We start from the raw sequence: 19,123 nt of genomic DNA on the forward strand, positions 1-19,123 counted from the left end.
ATACATACTAAAAAAATTTGTCTGCCTTCACATAGAAAGGAGTTTTACATTCTTGTGAATTTATCACAAATTTCTAATGTTTTCTTAATAAAAAGAACATGTGCTTTAACAAGGTTTCGGAAACCAAATGTACTTTCTTTTGATTTAGTGAAAGACTGGAACTGTGAAAGAGCTCTGCAGCCACAGTGCTTATGTTCTTGAAATGAGTTTGCAGAAGTGAATTCGTTCCTGTCAGGATTTTATCTTAATTTGTGTAACGGATTGCTAACATTAGGCCCAAGAGTCTACTTAGATTTAATAGGAAAGAGACTGTTTTTATAAGGCACAGAAAGTCTCTACAATGTTATGTCTTTATAGCCTTGTGAAACTTTCTCATGCATTTTTATTATGAGATCTAGTTATTTACAGAGCATTTGATTTTCACATCCTATAGTGAAATTTTTGTAATATTCTACATAAAGTATTTTTCTATGGGTTTTCCTTGTGGTCTGTGTTTTAAGTTACTAGATGCTATAAGTTTGTTCGTCAGCCTTGCCTTATAGCGTGACCAAGAAATCAGCACAAGTTCTTTGGTCATGGTTGAAATTGTTCATTCAAGTTTAACAGCTCATTGAGATAAATGCTAGAAAGAGTGATTTTTCATTTTTGTCCATTCCCAAGTTGTTATCCATATATAAATTCCATTTTATGCCTGAGGTACTATTTTTTTATTTCTGTTAGTGTTCACCTAGTAGGTGTGCTGTTTTATGCCTTCTGCTGCAAGTACCCAGAAAATTAAGATTTATCTGTTATTGCTGTCCACTGAAAAAAAAAAAGGCGTTTGCTTCTGAGTCCTGGATTCTCATCTGGTGTGTTTATACTATTTACACAAAGGTGTAATAGGTTGAGAATACTAGCTGAGTATCTTAAGTAATGAATGTGCAGAGATGTTCAGCTGTTGAACTCACCATGTTAAACACTTGGGTGTTTAATTTATCATTTTTATTTGAGAGGAAATATCCTCAAAGAGAAATGCAAGTTTTGTGGTGCTTTACACCCACAGTGTTTCAGAGAATGCTTTTGAAAAGAAACCAATACTTTCTTTTAACTGTCCTGTTCACATAATCAGGAAGACATGTAAATGGTTGCAGGTGTGTGGTTGCTTTTCTGTGGTGGGTTTTTTTTGTGGATTTTGTTTGTGTTTTTTAGGATGAAAAGAATGGGTAGTTGTTTGAGATGTTTTGAGGGGTGAGGGGAAGTGGATGAACTCACAGAATATGGTTCCATGAGGTGCAGTCCCATTTGGAGTTGTCCCTCTGCTGCTGGGGTGAGGAGTTGCTGCTTGTCTCTGTCCTCACCTCTTTACCTCCCTGGTCTCAACCACTTGCTCCTAACCCTTGTGTCAGTCTTTTCACCTTTCAGAGTATTATGATCTGTTTTAGCATGCAAATTTGACCAAAACTGAACAAACAAAAGTGTTTTATGACAATCTGCAGTCTTGTTGAATTAAAATGACTTAGTGATGGATTTGACAGGCTTCGAAGCTATGAGAGAAGGTGTTGGCTGTACAGCCCAAAAGTGGAGAGGGTAAGGGAACAGTCAGGAGGTATGAGACTGCAAGTCTTTAGCAGCAGCAAACTAGCACAGCTTAACAGTCCAAACAATCATACTGACAGTATCTTTTTTGGTTGTTGTCATAAATTCATGAACTATGAATTCTGTTTGGAAGGATGCAGAAGTAGGGCACACTTGAAAGCCTAGTCAGCTTTGTTCTGTTCTAGCAGTCAGGGAGTTAGCTGCGCACAAACATGAGTTATGTGAGTTCCCTCAAGAAATTACTGAAATGTTTGCAATGTGACTGACACAGTATTAAGAAACTACAGCACTGCAAATTCTGAATAGTTGTTTCAGTCTGCAAAATTCTGAGTTCTGACTTTGCTACTTGCCTTCTCAGGAGTGAGAAGAATCCCAGCAGGTTTCATGGGCACAGATTCAGTTAAGCATAATCCTCTGCAAACTTTGACTGTCACCAGTCGGTTCTTTGGGGGTTATATTTGCCATAGTTATCCATTCAACTTATCCTGATTGAGGATGATTTTTTTCTTCTGTAGAAGCAAGGGCTTTTATCATCTTCGTCTTACAGGACACCTCATCATAGTTGTAATATCGAAACAGATATCATAGGAAAAAAATCAACATGCATGGCTGGTATGCCTTGCTTACAGTGTCTTCCTGAAAAATCAGCTACAGGTTATATTAATTAGAAAGAGAAAACCTTAGGGAATTATGTCCATGAAGAGAAAATACTTCAGAAGGAAAATTTTAAAATTTATGCAGCAGTTTTTTAGGGATTTACTCAGTGAAACAGTCACCATTATCTCAGATGAGCTTAGGAATGAAAAACTTGGGACATCAGAGATCTAAGTAGCTAAAATAGTTTGTGGTTTAGGGTTTTCTATCCTATAAATAACAAGAGAAGAGCTCAAATGAAATGTGGTTGTTCTGTGTTTGTGGTATAGTGACTGTGAGTTCTGTGAAGTGTAGAGATCATCCATCAGTTGTATAATTTTGTGATTTATGTTCTGTTTTTCATAATGTCAATCTCTAGAAGTCTCAACTTACTTTCATGGAAAGAAAAAAAAGAGTCAGAAGATCCTTGTTCTCTCCCCTCCCACATACCTATGAATAGTATAATGACAGGGCTAATCAGGTTAAATCATTAGGGAGAACTTAAAAAAAACTTAAAAATTACTGCTGACACACATTCAGTTAATATTGCAAAATAGAGTTGAAAAGAGCCTGAGGAGGATGGCCACATGAAAGAAGCTAGCACATGAATCTTTGTTACATAATGGTGAGAGACTTTTTGTTTTTTTGAACTTGCAAAGCCTATAGCTCAATCATATAAAATTAGAAGACAGTCTTGATCCCTGTATACTCTGAAGACTGCTGAATTAGATAGCTAATGTTTTGGAGGTTTTGGATGAAAGCTTTAGAGAAATGGCTATGTTCCCATTTTCTTTAGATTATGTTTCTAAATATGTTTATCGAATTCAGTGGGTACTGGAATATTAAAACATAAATAAGGAAGAAATTTATCTTTCTTTAGAGTATTGTAAATACAACTTAAGGATAACTTGCTATGGAGGACTAAACGAATACCATTTTGTATGAATTTAAATGTCAAATGAGATGGAAATTATGGAACTTCAATTGTATCTTCAGTTTAATTTGGGATTAGTTTAGTTTGGGTTCAGTCACCTCTTTGAAGTGAAAGTGTCATATACATACTAGTACCCATGAACGTTTACTCTTACTACTGAAGCAGTGGCAAGCATTGGCATTAAAATAACATGCTAAAAATACAGAGATTAAAATGAGACCAGCGTGCAAGAGCCTGAGCGAACAAGGATACAGTTTGAAAGGGGTAGGGGAATCTTACTAGAGAACTAAAATAGCAGCAATATTTTTAATTTCAGAAAGAGTATAATCCCTGTTTAAAGCAAGGACAGGCATATTTACTTTTAAGACAATGAAAGCTAAAGTCTAAACTGTGAATAGGTGATAAGAAATGACTGTCTTGTTATCTTGCTTCTTGCTGCCCTGTGAGATCTGTTAACAATCCCTGGAATTCTAGGAATTTCTTTAGTCTTCATTTGTTATGCTTGGAGGTTTCTAAACATTTTAAGTAACTGCTAAATTAAAGTAATTCCTTTTTATTTTCACTCTTCTGTCATCTTTTCATTGCAGCCTGGAGACATCCATCTTATCTACTCATATCTATGTATAAAATAATTGTTTCTTGTCACAGGGATTGTTGTTGCTAAAGAATTGATTAGATATGGATATTCAAAAGTATGCATAGTTGTAGCCTATTAATCTAAGCCATAGTGGGATGCTAGGGTGGCATATCTGTGTGCTGCTTTGGGGTGATGTGGTGTCAGATCATTTAATGAGCTGTAGTTTGGATGTTTCTGTGAGCTCCTTTTTGAAATAGCTTTGTTCCTTTTTTTCTCAGGTTCTCATTAATTGCTGCAGAGACTGCCCTCTGCTGTGCTCCTCACCACAGTTTAGGGCTTGTCAGCACCTAAGTGTACGACTATGTCAGGACTTTATTGAGAAAACAGATGGCAAAATATGTACAGAACCTAAATACTATATTACTGAATTGTAAAATATGCTTAAATGACCTTGGCAAGAGTCTTAAGTTTTTCTGTCTAGCTGTGATTTTTAGCAATAACCTCCTTGAGACCTGCTCAAATTTGTTTCTGTTGTCATTCCCTCTCAGCCCAGCTGAAACTTTATTCCCCTTGCTGTCTATCTTTCATTTGGTCTAAAAAGCAGAAATTAATGATGATGTGTAAGTGGTTGTGTATATTTTAAATGAAAAAGGAATTATGGCATGTAAAATGTTTATTCTTAGTGTTTTCAACAGTTTTTTAATCTCAGTCAACTTTGGAATCATTTTAGTTATTCATGTAACTGAAAAAAAAAAGTATTGATAAATGCAGTAGAAAGTCAGATTTGTTACAACTAAAGAAAGCTTCCTGTTTGATCTGTGCTATCACTTTTAACTGATTAAAGGAGCTCACTGCTGCAATACTAACCAAGGAAGGTTGTTGCTAATGGAGTGTGCAGCGTATGTTTTTCACAGAGAAATTAGCAAGACTTTAAATAACCTTTAATTGTTCATTCGTCTTCATATGACTGCTGCAAAAGTATCTTCCATCTATTGTACTGCAAAGGTGCAGTTGCTGTAGAGAGGTCCCGGGGATGTGGATGTTGATTGACATGATGTACTTCTCCTATCAATGCATGTTTTTTCATGAAAACACTGTTCATATGTCTTTTGTAGGGAGTAAACCTGTGTCTTTTGAAGTTGATAATGTAGACTGTCCAGTTCTTGAGCTGTCACTTTTTTGATTGGTGCCACTGCCTTAACAGATAAACAAGCCTAATAAAATTAAATGTCTAAATAGACCACAGTTGTTAAATGTAATACCAGTGTGATACAAAAATGCGCTTATAATTTCCCAGGCTTGCATGTTGAGCAATTTGTTAATAAAATTTATTAAAGTGGAATCTAATCTTAGAATCTGTTTTCAGTTTCATCGATTTCTTTGTGCTTTAATTCTTTGTGCTTTAAAGTTGTAAGTTAACATTGTTATTTTGAAAGTGCTTTGTTATTTAGAAAGTGCTAACAATGATAATTACGTTCATTTTGAGGCATTAGCCCTTTTTGCTGTTGATCCACATATCTTGCACATGTAAGTGAGCATGGAATGTTAAAACCTCTTGGCATGTCTGAAAGCCCTTTGAAATTCACATTGTACAGAGTTACTGTGCTTGCCAGGTATAATAGTGAACTCTGTTCTGAAATTACTAGAGCTAAGAGTCAGCTGGATATTAAAGGAAGAGTTTTCTTCCAATACCAAGTCTATGCTGGAACATCTAATTACAGGAAAGAATAGTCTAAATAATAATAGTAGACTGAAAAAACCAACCTGCACCAGAAGTCATATTCAAGAATGTGTTGCAGAGCTAGTGTAAAGATAATTATTTTTTCCATTAAATTTTTATTTTTTAAATTAAAGAAAAAAGGTATCAAGTTATCAGAGGTTTTGTAACTTTTACTTGTTTTTGAAAAACATCAGGCTGCTCCAGTCTGTACCAGTTATTTCAGGTACTACTAAGCTTCATAGGAAATATTGAAGTATTTTCTATCATAAAGTCCAGTCTTTAACTCTCATCAGATACTGATTAATTTTATGCCGTGTAACGTGATTTGTGTTGTGTTTTGATTTATGTAATTGGCTTCCAAGTCTCTTATTTTTGGAGATTCACTTGAAGAAAAAAATTCCCCACTGAAGAAAAAATGGTGCATGGGAGATGATGCAAGGAAAGCTGGGAATTATTTTTTGTTTCTACACTGAGCTTCCATTTGTGGAGGTGTTTTACTTTGTTATTTTGTAATTTTTACGACTTAGGTTTTGCTTCCTTAGAAATCTGAAATATTGAGTAAAAATACCAAAAGGCACACCATTATGTGAGCCATTAATTTAATACATGGCAGAAATCTGTAGCATAATTTTATGCTCATATTTTATTAGTAATTCCGATATCAGGAAACATCTTGTATGTGATTTTAATCTAACTTCTAATTCACTTCAGCAGCCTAGAATTCATCTTCCAGTTGTTTTTAATTAATGTTTTAATATACCATGTCTCTCATAGTATATGGCTTTAAGCTGATGATAAATCTTTTGCACTGTGCTGATGTTAAATATATATTTGTTGTGTTTATATTATAATTACAGATGTAGGCTGGGCTTTTATACTCTAATCTGTGCCGTAACTAATGACATTCAGTTGGAGGTAAGCACTGAACTTCCTTGCAGTCGTTCAGAATTTGTAGCTTTAATGAATTTTACAAAGGGAACTATCAGATCTAATCTTACTTCTAGCACTGAAAGAATTTTAAACACCACCGAAATGTAACACAAAACCTCATCCTCCAGAAAATGTCATTTTTGCTCTTTGGAAGTTGCTGAAGCAAAACAAATTTAATTTTACTGTACAGAATTTAGTTGTTAAAGCAATTAGGATTGCTATGCACACCAGCCACAGTCCCCAGGAAGCAAGTGAAAATGTAAACCACTTTACAGCACTTCTGTTGCTGTCCCTGTCAGTATGTATTTTATACCAGCATCTACGTTGCACACCGAGGTGATCACAGTTGTGTATGTTTGTTCTTTGACAGAGCTTTCAGGGTCTGTGCTTTGTTTTGTATATTCAGGGTGTTTAAAAAGATGATAGGAACCTGACATTCTTAGAATTCAGCATGAAGGATGATTGGTGGCTTGTAAAATACAGTATTTTTGAGAGCAGCAGGTATAGTTTGCTACACAGTAGTTGTGGTTTTTTTCTTTAATTTTGCTGTTTTGAACTTTCATCAGAAATATGGTTTGTTTGCTGTTGATAATTACTTCATAGTCAGAATCTGATGATGATATTACTTCATAGTCAGAATGTGATGCCTGATGGTGATCAGAGTGACTGAAGTGCTCTTTCTCAACGGCTGTACTAACATTATCAGTTTATAAAAACTCTCCTCTGAAGGCCAAAAGTAAAAGTAATCTGTGAAGAAGAGACTTTCACATGTGCTTTTCAGGACTGTGTTGGTAAGACTTGTGCTATGAAGTTGGACAGACAGTGCCATAAATCTCCTTTGTTTGGAAAGCCCTACATGTCATGTGGAAACCCTGATTCCCCAATTAGATATCGGCAGTTCAAAGGAAGATGGTCAAAGCCACGATTTAACCCTATTAAACTTTGAGCAACCAAACTCTGTGCAATAGAGACTTGTACATATCTAGAAAACATAGAAACTGTTACTACCAAGTTCTAAAGTGGAAAAGAATTCTCTTAATTACAAATGTTGTTATATAGATTGTACATACAAAGTAGTAAAAATTGTATTATTGAATATGTCTGTAAATTGTCCTCCATAGTTCTAAGTATTAATTTAGCAAAATAAGCTTCTCTTGGCCTGAAAAGCTGTTTTATTGGATGATCTACAACTTGCAGACTTGGTATAACAACTTATTGCCACTATCATGGAATTTTTAAAATTGCAAAAGAAACTTTCAGAAAGAAAAGCCAAGAGTTTCTGAAATTATTCATCGTAAGACATTTGATACCATGCTTATTGCTTAGAATAAAATTTTATGTTCCTGGTGCCTGTCTTAAGTTGAATCTTATTTTTAACCTCAACTACACCACACCCTTAATTTGAGGACCAGGTTAACATTTTATCATTGTCATGTCTTATATTTTACAGTTTACATTCTTAGGACCATTGTAGAGAGGGACTTCAGAGATTATCTGAATTTTTTTCCTTATGTGCTTATTTCATTTGTCACAGTTGGGCAGTAGTATTTTTCCAGAACTCTTGGAGATGAGGCTTTGTGACAGTAGAAGGAAGAATGGGCTTGGGCTTGGAAGGGGTCACCCATTTTCAGAAGTTCTTTGATTAAAGGAAGTTGTTCAGCATTCCAGGCTTGCAGCATGCCTATGTTTTTATGGATTACCAGCTGGTTATATTTAGGGGACCTGGTTTTTATGTAGTTGGTTTGATGTTTCAGTAACATCAAATTTTAGGCTGCCCGATCTGTGATATTTTGTATCATCTGTTGTATTATTGGAGTGGGTTTTTTGCTGTACTGTTTATTGCTTGTTTCGGAGGTATCTGGCTTTCTGGGAAATCTAAAATACTTTGTATTAATATTCCGAAACTCTTTTAAATTTTTATTGTGGTTTTCTGACTATTGCTGTAAAAGTGTGGCTGCAGGAGAGTTCTCATTTTCTGTAACTTTTGTTTCTTTCTTACCTGATTGACTCAGATCTTAAATACTGAAAGTAAGCAGCTATTATTACAGGCCACTTAAACGTCTTGGTTACCCTGTTCCAAGAATTTATATACTCTTTGTGTCTTGCATGCAGCTTATACTGAAGTGTAAGCAATGTTACTAAAGTTGCCTATTAATATTTACTTCAGACTATATTTTTGTTTCTCTGGTCTTCAGTGCTTATTACTAAACTAAAGGGGTTTTAAATCTTCTCGTTCTATATACAAATATTTGAGGTTTAAGTGTGCCCTTTTTTAGCTGGTACTTTTAAATTTGATGGAGGAGATGTAGCTAATCTCACTGTAAATATTTTTGATCAGTTATTAAATATTTGCCATCCACTTAATTTTCTGATGATTCTTTCTGATTAAGATTCTTTAGTGAGTGTGACGTCATTTAGCTTACACGTACTTGAGTGTAAAGTTGCATTTTGCTTACTGCACATCCTCAGATATTGGTTTTGACTTTTTTAGTGCTGATTAAATGGATATTATTCATTCCCTCAAATTGTTTCAACACCTGTTGGTTGTACCATATAGACTGAGGAATGTGAGTTTTCTTTCAGCTTGTCAGAGTTGAAAAGAGATGAGTGTAACTTTGAAAAGTCTTCAGACAAGCTATGACCAGTACAATGCGGATGAAAAAGAATTTGAATTAATCTTCCACCCACAGTTAAATTTGAGTTCTTTGCAATTTTATTGTACCTAATGAGACTTCCTTTTTTGGGATTGGTATTTCTGTACAGTGAAGTTGCCCTTTCAGAAGGGGAAATGTGGCTTTCCGAGGATCATTTTGCTTAATTGTTATCTGCCTTTCTCTGAATTTGAGACTGGTTTTTTTTTTTAACATGGTGCTTTATATTAACCCTGTCTGAATGCTAACTTTGTGATATTATTCTTTGAAAAGCTGTTCTTTTTAAGTTGGACATTATCTGAAAGCTTTACAGGCACTAAATAATTGTGAAGTACGCACAGTGCTGGCCCCAGTACCATGCAGGTTTTGATCGACTTCTTTGTTGCATGTTTTTTTCCTGAATGTGGGAATGTTGAACGTACCAATGCAGTACAATTAAGTGTCTTTTAAGGGCCAAAAAGGGATTTTTACTACCATACAATGTTTTAATTTAATTTTCTTCTTCAAAGATTTTAGTAATAACTATTTTAGTATTGCCTAGACAGGAAACAATTACAGGAAATTGTTTCAGTGTTGCTGTATGTAGCTGTGTGCTACTCCTTATGAAAATGAGAAGCTGTACTTACTTAGAATTGCAAGCTGGCAGAAATTTGCGTAGGAGTTTCTATTGCTGCTCCTCCAAAACATTACTACAGATATTTAATTTTTAACTTAATTACAACATAAGTATCTTTCTCTTACTCCTCCAAACACAAACATTTAGTTTAAGAAAGTTGGTTGTTGTTTTGGGGGATTTTGTGTCTCAGTGCTTCCAGTGTATCTAGTGTATAATAAAACTTTGAGATATTTTCTAGTATTTCCTTTCAGTAACTTAAAAAAAAAAGATTAAAAGTAACTTGGAAAATTAAGTATATTGCTAGTATGGTACACAACTATCTATTAATTTTATGACGTTACATTATCCTCAATCTAATTGAATCACTGGCTTTGTAATACAGAAAGGTGATGTGGTACAAAACTCACTGTTATATGTAGTATATTGAGGAGCTGAGTGGTTAATATTTATCAAGACAATTAAGTTCTTTAGCCTGAATCATCAGAAATAAGAAACCAGGTTAAGATGGATGGGGTATAGTGGAACGTCACTACTTGACTGTAGAAACTAATTGTTATTCTCTGTCAAATCCGTGCATCCGTACACCCACACAAGGATTTTTACTCTTGTTTTTAATTCTTCCTGCTTTAATGCATACCTGTAGGAAGTATTAAGAGTAGCTGCTAACCAGAACTGCCCAACCCTTTTCCTAGGACTTTATTTGGAAATGTGTAAGTGCAGTTCCAGACCGCTTTATATAGTATCTTTTGGAAGAACTCTATGCCAGACCTGTCTTCTCTGAACCTGGGAAGCAATGTTTACATAAAAATGCCTCAATTTATGAACAGTAAATGCAAATATCTTTACTTGCGTATAACATCCTAAACTACTTATGAGTATGTTGTTTATAACAAGTTTTTCACATTTAGTGTTTCTAGGATTGTAAGCATGGTTTGTGTTAGAATTTTTTGGAATGAAAGAATAAATTCAAACTGGGTGGAAATGCTCAGAAAACTGCTGGTTTGCAATTGTGTTAAGTACAGAATCGCCACTGCTTTCACTGGGGAATGTAAGAGGCTTTAATATTAGTTTAAACAGTGTTCCTTTTCTAACACTGGCACATGAAGTTTACTAAAACGTGTGAAAAAGATTTATAAGGATTCTGTAGTTCTTAGTAGGGGAAGAAGTGCTATGTAAATGTGGACGAAAAGTTCCATTGTCCCGATGCCTGGGGACCTTAGGTGTTTTCTTATTAATGCAGTTACTCATTAACTTCTTTTGAATATCTTTCATTAGATTTTCCTCCTGGATGTTTCTCAAGCGTCTTGTGATGGAAGGGAAACATTTTTGAATGTATGATGGATTTCACACAACATCATAACGAAAACTGGCCAAATAGCAGCATTTGTGTTTGAAGAGCATAAGCGTTATTACAAATAATCATGACAACTTCTCATATGAATGGACATATCACAGAAGATTCTGACAGTGAGACAAAAAATGTGGATCTTGCATCTCCTGAGGAACCTCAGAAGCACAGAGAAATGGCTGTTGATTGCCCTGGGGATTTGGGCTCCAGGATGATGCCCATGCGGCGGAGTGCTCAACTTGAGCGAATCCGTCAGCAACAGGAAGACATAAGGCGCAGACGGGAAGAAGAGGGAAAGAAGCAAGAACTGGACCTTACCGCTTCCATGAGGCTAAAGAAACTAGCACAAATTCCTCCTAAAACTGGTATAGATAATCCCATATTTGACACAGAAGAAGGAATTGTTTTGGAGAGTCCTCATTACACGGTGAAGACCCTAGGTAGGTAAAATGCAGTGAGTGGGCTAATGGAATAAATATTTAGTTGATATTAATGTTATTTTAGGCCACTGAAAACCTAAGTCAGCTGATTTTTCCTATACGGATTTCGAGTCTGGTCCTTTGGATTTTTGGTGGCTTGGGTTTTTTTATTTAGTCAAGCATCAGGCTATGTGCCTCAGCAAAGGGGCTTTTTAAAACTGATGCATTCAGGAAACAATGAAATACCCTGTAGATAACTAATGAATTCGGTTGATGTCTTTATATTCTTAAGGCTGGGGAAAACAAAGCAAGTAATACCCACTTTTGTGGCGTTGGATGAACCACAGACCAGAATAAGCAATAAATAAACACAGATTGTCATTTAAAATAAAAATACAAGCGGTTTTAATATTTTTAAGAGAAACATGCTGGTGTTTTTTTTCTCACTCTGTGTTACATTGTGAATTGTCATCTAATATAAATGTCACACCAATACTTCTCTTAAAGTTGATAATGAAAATCTGCTTACCTTGGCCCTTAGACATTGATGAAAATGTAAAGTCAATAATTTTTGAAGAAGTAGATGCTGAAACTTTCCATTTCGTATCTGTCATTGTTTTAACTGTGCTTGTGTAGAAAAAGTTTCTAACCTTTCTTCCTCAAACGTAAGTATCTATTAAAATAAAATACGTTGTGTCACTGGAGTGAGAAAGAGGCATTTGGAGTTTGTAGGAGTCCAGTTCAGATTTCGAAATCTATACCTGTTTGGAGATCCAGACTGCTTTAAAAAGGCAGCCCTTTCTTTGGGCTGCACTAAACATTCTTGCAATTTTTTTTCCTATTGGCCAGTAGTTGAGGACACAGAGTGAAAAATAGCTATGAAATTGCCAATTTATTCTTTTTTTACTTCATCTATTTGTGTGCCCAAGCGACACTTCTGCTAAAGACATGTCTCAACTCCATAGCCTCTGGTAATCCTTATTGTACAAATCCCTCTTTAGGAAAATTTAGATTAAAAGGGTCATCAGGAAGTCATCCTGTTCAACCTCCTGTGGAAAGCAGGGTCAGTTACAAACAAGGCAGGTGTACCTTGTTTTAGTGCACAGCTTGTCAGCTTCTCTCTGAGACATCTCTTTTTAAGAAGCAAATTCCCTCATTAACTTTGTGAAGTGTTAGGTATTCGATTGTGAAATTTGCTTCTTAGAGGGAGCACGAAGCAGAAGATGCAAAGATGGGCATCAAACAGTAGAAGTGACTTCAGTTGGGACTTGCTTAGCCACAGACACACAGGTCAATATTCTCACCTAAAAGACCTATCTTCAGAAGAAGCTCTATGGATTAACACACGCACATACACAAAATAAAATCAGTATTGTAAAAAATACTGAACAAGGGTAGTTTAGCACCTCTGTAATTCACTAGCACCTGTCCAGGTTTATTTGGGGTTTTCTAATCAAGCTCAAAAGCTCTGAAGACATACTGCTGGAGGAATTGGAAATTGGAACTGCAAAAGGATGGAAAGAGTAATTCGGAATTAGAAAGCTGGGGCTGGCTTTCATGGCTGAGATGCTGAGAACTTGGAGGGAGGCCTAGTGGGCAAACCAGTGGGCAAAACAGATAGCCATGGAAGCTAGTAGGGATGAGAAAGGAGTAATATGTATGGGCCTGATATGCTTGAGAACCAGTAAGGAGTTGGAATAGACTGAAGCTGTTTGATCAGAAGAGATAACGGTGAAGAAATGACTGTGATGATGAAAGGTGGGTTTTAAAATGTTTCATTGAGGTGTTAAGAAGAGTACAGGCTGCAGGAGAAGCTGAGGGATTGTCAGAGAAAGTATTTGTGAAAAGCTGGAAGGAGGAAACTAGTTTTGGCTCAGCAAGTGTAGAAGGGGGAGATTGGTGTGAATCGAAGTAGGATTCTGTGAATACTTGATGTAAGAAAAGAGAAACACCAAACACTGGAGACAGGAAGAATACAGAGGTATGTGGAAAGAGGTAAATTAGGAAATAGCAATATATGATATAGGATGCATCTTGAAGGAAAATGACTAGGTGATTTTTGTCCACAAGAAAAAAACTCTACTTTTGTAATTAAAATTAGGTTCTTGTCATTGTTTGGATCGGATAGACTTAAGATTGAAGAAGAGAGGATTTATAGTTTAGCGCTCTGTGAGCCAGCAGTGTGCCCTTGTGGCCAAGAAGGCCAGTAGTACCCTGGAGTGCATCAGGAAGAGCATGGCCAGCAGGTCAAGGGAGGTGATCCAGTTCTTCTACTCAGCCCTGATGAGGCCTCACCTGGAGCACTGTGTCCAGTTCTGGGCTCCTCAGTACAAGAGAGACATGGAGCTCCTGGAGTGGATCCAGTGGAGGGCAACAAAGATGATTAAGGAACTGGAACACCTCTCATGGAGAAAGGCTGAGGGACCTGAACCTGTTCAGCCTTTAGAAGAGATGATTGAGGGGGGACCTCATCAATGTCTATGAGTATCTAAAGGGAGGGTGACAAGAGGATGGATCCAAGCTCTTCTCAGTGATGCCAAGCAATAGGATAAGAGACATTGGGCAGAAACTGATGCACAGGAAGTTCCACCTGAACATGAGGAAGAACTTCTTTCCTGTGTGAGTGACTGAGCACTGGAACAGGTTGCCCAGAGAGGTTGTGGAGTCTCCCTCACTGGAGATATTCAAGAACTGTCCGGACGCAGTCCTGTGCCATGTGCTCTAGGGTGACCCTGCTTGAGCAGGGAGGTTGGACCAAATGACCCACTCTGTGATTCTGTGATTAAGAGTGGTGCTTTTGATTGTACTTAACTGTGATGTTGAGTTGTTGCAAACATAGGAGAAAATAGTTGTAAGTGAAACACTGCGGTCTTCTAACATCTATAGTCCCTAAAGAATGAAAACTAGGTTAAATTTTAAATTTAGCAAAGTGCTTGTGCAGTAGCTTGAACTCTTCCAAAATTTTCCTCTACTATTAAGCATATGTCCAGTTTCTGGAGTAATCTTTCTAACATCTGACACTAATGCTGAATTTCAAAGGAAGAATATTTTTTTTTTTCCCGGAAAGGTGTCTGTTTCTGATTAGTATCAAGGCTAGGGATATTGTCTTCTCCATATGTATTTATATACACATACACTCACAGAATAATACAGATTCGTAGAGGGGATTTGAGTCCATTATGGTTAATACTTTTGCTTTTTTTATTCAAAACCTGAATTAGGCCAGATTTTTTTAAATTTACGTATACAGCTTTTTGGTCTCCAAGGAACTTACTAGCTTTTAACTTTATTAAAAAAACAACTGCTAGCATGTGAACTTTTTGTAGTTGTCTCTTTGGTTTTACTGAATTTCTGATCTACACTGCTCCTGCTCTTTCCCTCTTTCCAGTTTTGCTGTCCAGGTTAGAGTGCTTAGTCACTTTCACAAATCTCTGAGCTTGATTAGAAAACCCCAAATAAACCTGGACAGGTGCTAGTGAATTACAGAGGTGCTAAACTACCCTTGTTCAGTATTTTTTACAATACTGATTTTATTTTGTGTGTGTGCGTGTGTTAATCCATAGAACTTCTTCTGAAGATAGGTCTTTTAGGTGAGAATATTGACCTGTGTGTCTGTATTTTTAATTTTAAAAACATTTCTAAGTGCCAGTGTCTAATTTGGCAGATCTTTGCCAAGTCTTTAATGTTTTCTTCATTAAAAAAAAAGCAGACTAGATTAAACAAATCAGATTTTATTTACAAAAATAAAGGAAGACACTTAATCAAAAGAATTTTAAAGGGCATGTTTATTATCAAAACAGTATATGATTTAGACAGCTGTCTCAATAGAAATAACATTCCCTGCACCTAGAACATGTGCATATAAGTATTTAACAGACTTTTTCACAGCAGTACGCTTCTATAAAATGTAGACTCTTTTTGTTTGCTACAGTTCATTCAGGTAACTTAGTTAAATGAGTAACTGACATTTCACGGAAGTAAATCCTTTCTGACTTCAGTGAATTTTTTTTTAGGGGAAAAACCGGCTATTTTTTTGCTTTTTATACCTTGGCCAAAACTTATGTATAAATATGTTATAAGTAGACTTTCAGAAATATTGTTTTATCCAAACCTCCTTTTTCTTAGCCCCATGATTCAAGTTATATTTGGAGAATTAAAGTGATGGCGCCAGCACATAGAGTACTCTAGAGATCTATAAAAAGGCTTGAGAATGAAGATATTGGTGCTGACATATAATAAAACCCATCTTCTTAAGCTTGCTGTTCTTAACTTTTTGTTTTAGGTGATAAACAACATTTATTTTCTTTTCCTTATTTTCTAATCTAACGTGTTAAGCTGTGACCGTGGGTCCTCCCCTGCAGTTGCATACTTCTGCCCTGGCAGTCTTTTGATTAATGCGTATATTGCACAGTGCTCAGTCACATTCCAGCCATTTCATAGTCTAATGGAAAAAAGGCTGCAACACTTCTTGTAAAAGAAGACTTGACAAAAATCAGTATTTGATTGCTGATTGATCTACGATTAAAAAATGGACTTATTCTGCAAAAGAACCCTGACTTTTCTGTGAGTAAATGCAGATGTTAGTCTTTTACTGAACTTTTTTTTTCCTCAAGACAACCTTTCAACAGGATATAGCTAGAGATGGAGTCTTTCATTACCTGGCTTTTTTTTTTTAATTATTGTTATTTTAAAAAGACCAAAACCAACAAAAAAAAAAACTCTGCACCAAAATCTAATCTGTAATCTAGAATTTAGAAACATGAACCTAGAGAGAATTAGGCATGCATAAAGCCAGATTTGTATGTGGTTTTATGTGTATGGTTTTTTTATTAAACAAGTGACTAGGAAATTGCTATCTTTTGAGGAATATTTCATTTCACTCCTTTCAAACATTATTTCTCTTTTATAATTGTGCTGAGGGGTATATTTGTTTGCTTTTTTTGTGGTGGTGGTAAATCACTTGGTATAAGGCTTTGGCATCCAGCAGGTGAAGCCTCACTATAGAAAGGAATTATATGGGGAAGAGAGTACTGTGGTAGTTTGTAAGAAAGGGCAGCACAGAAGGAACTAGCAAAGTGCTGAAAAGAGAATATATAAAGGTATCTAGGAACAGGATGTCTTTGTTATAGATACAGTGTAATATGTCTTTCTATATGATTTTATATCTTATATATGTATTAGAAAGAATTATGTGTGTATATGTATATGTATTTGAATTTTCAGATATGTAAGGAAGGAGAGACAATTCAGAAACAATGGAATAAAATAACAACTGCAGGATGAGTTAGAAAAAGTCCGTTTCTTCTCTAGCACCTCACTGCTTTTTGAATCCAGCAAAAGTAACAAATAACAGAACTTTGAGTTGATATGTTTATTAATTGAATAGGTATCAATGGGAGCTATACAGTAACATCTGTTTTACACACCTTTTTTTCTTAATGCTTGAAAATAGTGCTTTCCTCAGACTTGAGAGAATGAGTTGCAGAGATGCTTTAGTTCTCTGCATACTTCACTAGATGAGAATTTTGCCAGCTGACATCATCCTATTTAGCAAATATTCTCACTTGCAGAGTGTTCTTTATCCTTCTCTCCAAATGCTATTTCTCCCCATGTGGTAAGCAGTATATTGTGTACACAATTTCCTGGTGAGACATTGGCTACCTTAATTAGTGTTGTGAGTTGTACTGAATTTCACCAGTGGAATATCCTGCACAGCTGGTATCCAAGCTTTCTGTGCAACTGCTGCCCTTTGTTCCCTTGGTGGTTACAGGAAGAAGCCCTTGACCTTTGGTGGGTAGGATGTTTTTAGCGTGTGTGAAATGGTTTTGGAGGGATTTTTATTACTTTTTTTTGTTGTCCTGTAGACAGTAAAGAGTAGTAGCTCTGGCTTGTTTGTTTCCTTTTATAATACAGAAGACTAATTTGCAAACTTAGAATTGACAACAGATATGTAGGTATGGTTTGTCCGAAATAAAAACCATTAAACTTGTTTGAAATACATTTTTATTAGGTCGTATGGTTTTCATGTGCCCATTTATCAACCGTTTTTCATCTTGTTCTTGACAGTTTTGAATCTAGGCTTGTGTTCAGTGGACTGATGAATTTGAGGTTAAAAATATGTAAGGGAAATTTCTTAGCAGAAGTATTCATGTGAGTTAACAGAATCTACTATGATTTTTTCATGTAAAAAGCAACTTAGCTGATGTCTTGATAGCGTTCCTAATTTTTTTAGCTCATACTGAAATAAATGAAGGTTGCTAAAACTTAAATCATTCTCAAAGCTGATATTTTGATATCAGTAAGGGAGATGAAAATTCTCAGTTGATACTGAGGTCAAAATTTGGGATTTTCTTTGTTGTTCATTTTTTAAAGCCACCAATATTCAAAAGTTCAAACTTACTTGCATTTATTAAAATATAAGATAGCTGACCAGCCTCTTGTGGCTGAACAGGTTTTTTTCAGATAATGTATGTTATTTCAGGCTCAAAACATCCACTGTTTTTTTTGGTCTGCTTGAGGATTTTTCACCTGGGTTTGATTTACATTCCTTGTGTCAGGTAGTTTCTCAAGTACTTAATACTGAGAAGTGACATACTTTGCACAAATTTGGATTGGTTTAAAAAAATATAAAAGTCTTTGAAAAGCACCTGTGAAGCATCAGATCAATTCTTGAAACTCAAGAATGTAGTACATGCGTAGTATTTACAAACATATAGAAACTGGTTATTAAAATGTTAAAATATTTTATTGCCCCAGCAGAACCCATACTCATGCAGGTAAAAGATATGGACTTTCCTCTGGTGTAGATAACTTTCAAAACTCATAGATGTTCATACATGATATTTTTTCATTGTTTTTATTTTAATGTGCTAAGACTGAGCATAATTTTATGTTTATAAATTGAATGTAGTTAACTTATCAAACACACATTTTATAAGTAGGCAATATTTGGTTGAGATACATACATATCTGCCACATGTGGCAGATGCAAATGGAAGGGTGGATCAGTGAATATTCAGTGCATCAAGATTAGCTTAGCAAAGCGGTTATTTTCATATTGCAGTGTAGTCCCTCTTTCACATTTAGCTATACATGAGCCGCAGTTATGGGATCTTTCACGTATTAGCAATTTCTTTTGTGGAAGAACTGCTCCTGCAATAGGAAATTAAATTTGAGGAGTGTATCAGCTTTTTTCTCTCTTCCCTTACTGACTTGAGGGTTTTTTGTTTGGTTTTTTTCCTACTTTTGTAATTCAGTTACATTCTGCTACCAAACATTAGAGTGAATATGGATAACTCATAAACTTGCATACATCACTACTGATTTAAAAACTGAACAGCAGTATAAATCTTAATATAAGCATTCCTTAATTGTTTATCTTGATAACTCATATCCTATTTGTATTTTGTTATTTCTTACCTAGAAGTGGAAGAACTGCTAACTTCTCTTAAGCATATCCAGCACGTTTTGGTAGACCCTCAGAGCCAAGAGGACATCTCGCTCATTTTACAGCTTGTCCAAAATAGCGATTTTCAGAATGCATTTAAGATACACAATGCTGTTACTGTGCACATGAACAAAGCCAGTCCTCCATATCCTCTCATCTCCAATGCACATGAACTAGCACAAGAGGTATGTACAGTATGCATCCCTGTGATATATGTGAAACCTATAATCATAGCTACTGCTGAAATATGTACTCGTCAAGCTTGTCCGAGTT

General features: G+C 35.7%; 1 protein-coding gene across 1 annotated transcript in view; it reads left to right on the plus strand.

The window, feature by feature from the left end:
- Positions 1–19,123, plus strand: part of MPP5 (membrane palmitoylated protein 5) — a 58,146-nt gene that overhangs the window by 17,467 nt on the left and 21,556 nt on the right. Inside the window, exons 2-3 of the mRNA XM_027717056.2 lie at positions 10,912–11,424; positions 18,827–19,035. Coding sequence (XP_027572857.1) covers positions 11,058–11,424; positions 18,827–19,035 — 576 coding nt within the window. The 5' untranslated portion in view covers positions 10,912–11,057. The remainder of the gene's footprint in view (positions 1–10,911; positions 11,425–18,826; positions 19,036–19,123) is intronic.

This window comes from Pipra filicauda, unplaced genomic scaffold (assembly GCF_003945595.2).
Source record: "Pipra filicauda isolate LSUMZ 115617 unplaced genomic scaffold, ASM394559v2 scaffold6_size6359152_pilon, whole genome shotgun sequence".
Taxonomy (NCBI): Eukaryota; Metazoa; Chordata; class Aves; order Passeriformes; family Pipridae; genus Pipra; species Pipra filicauda.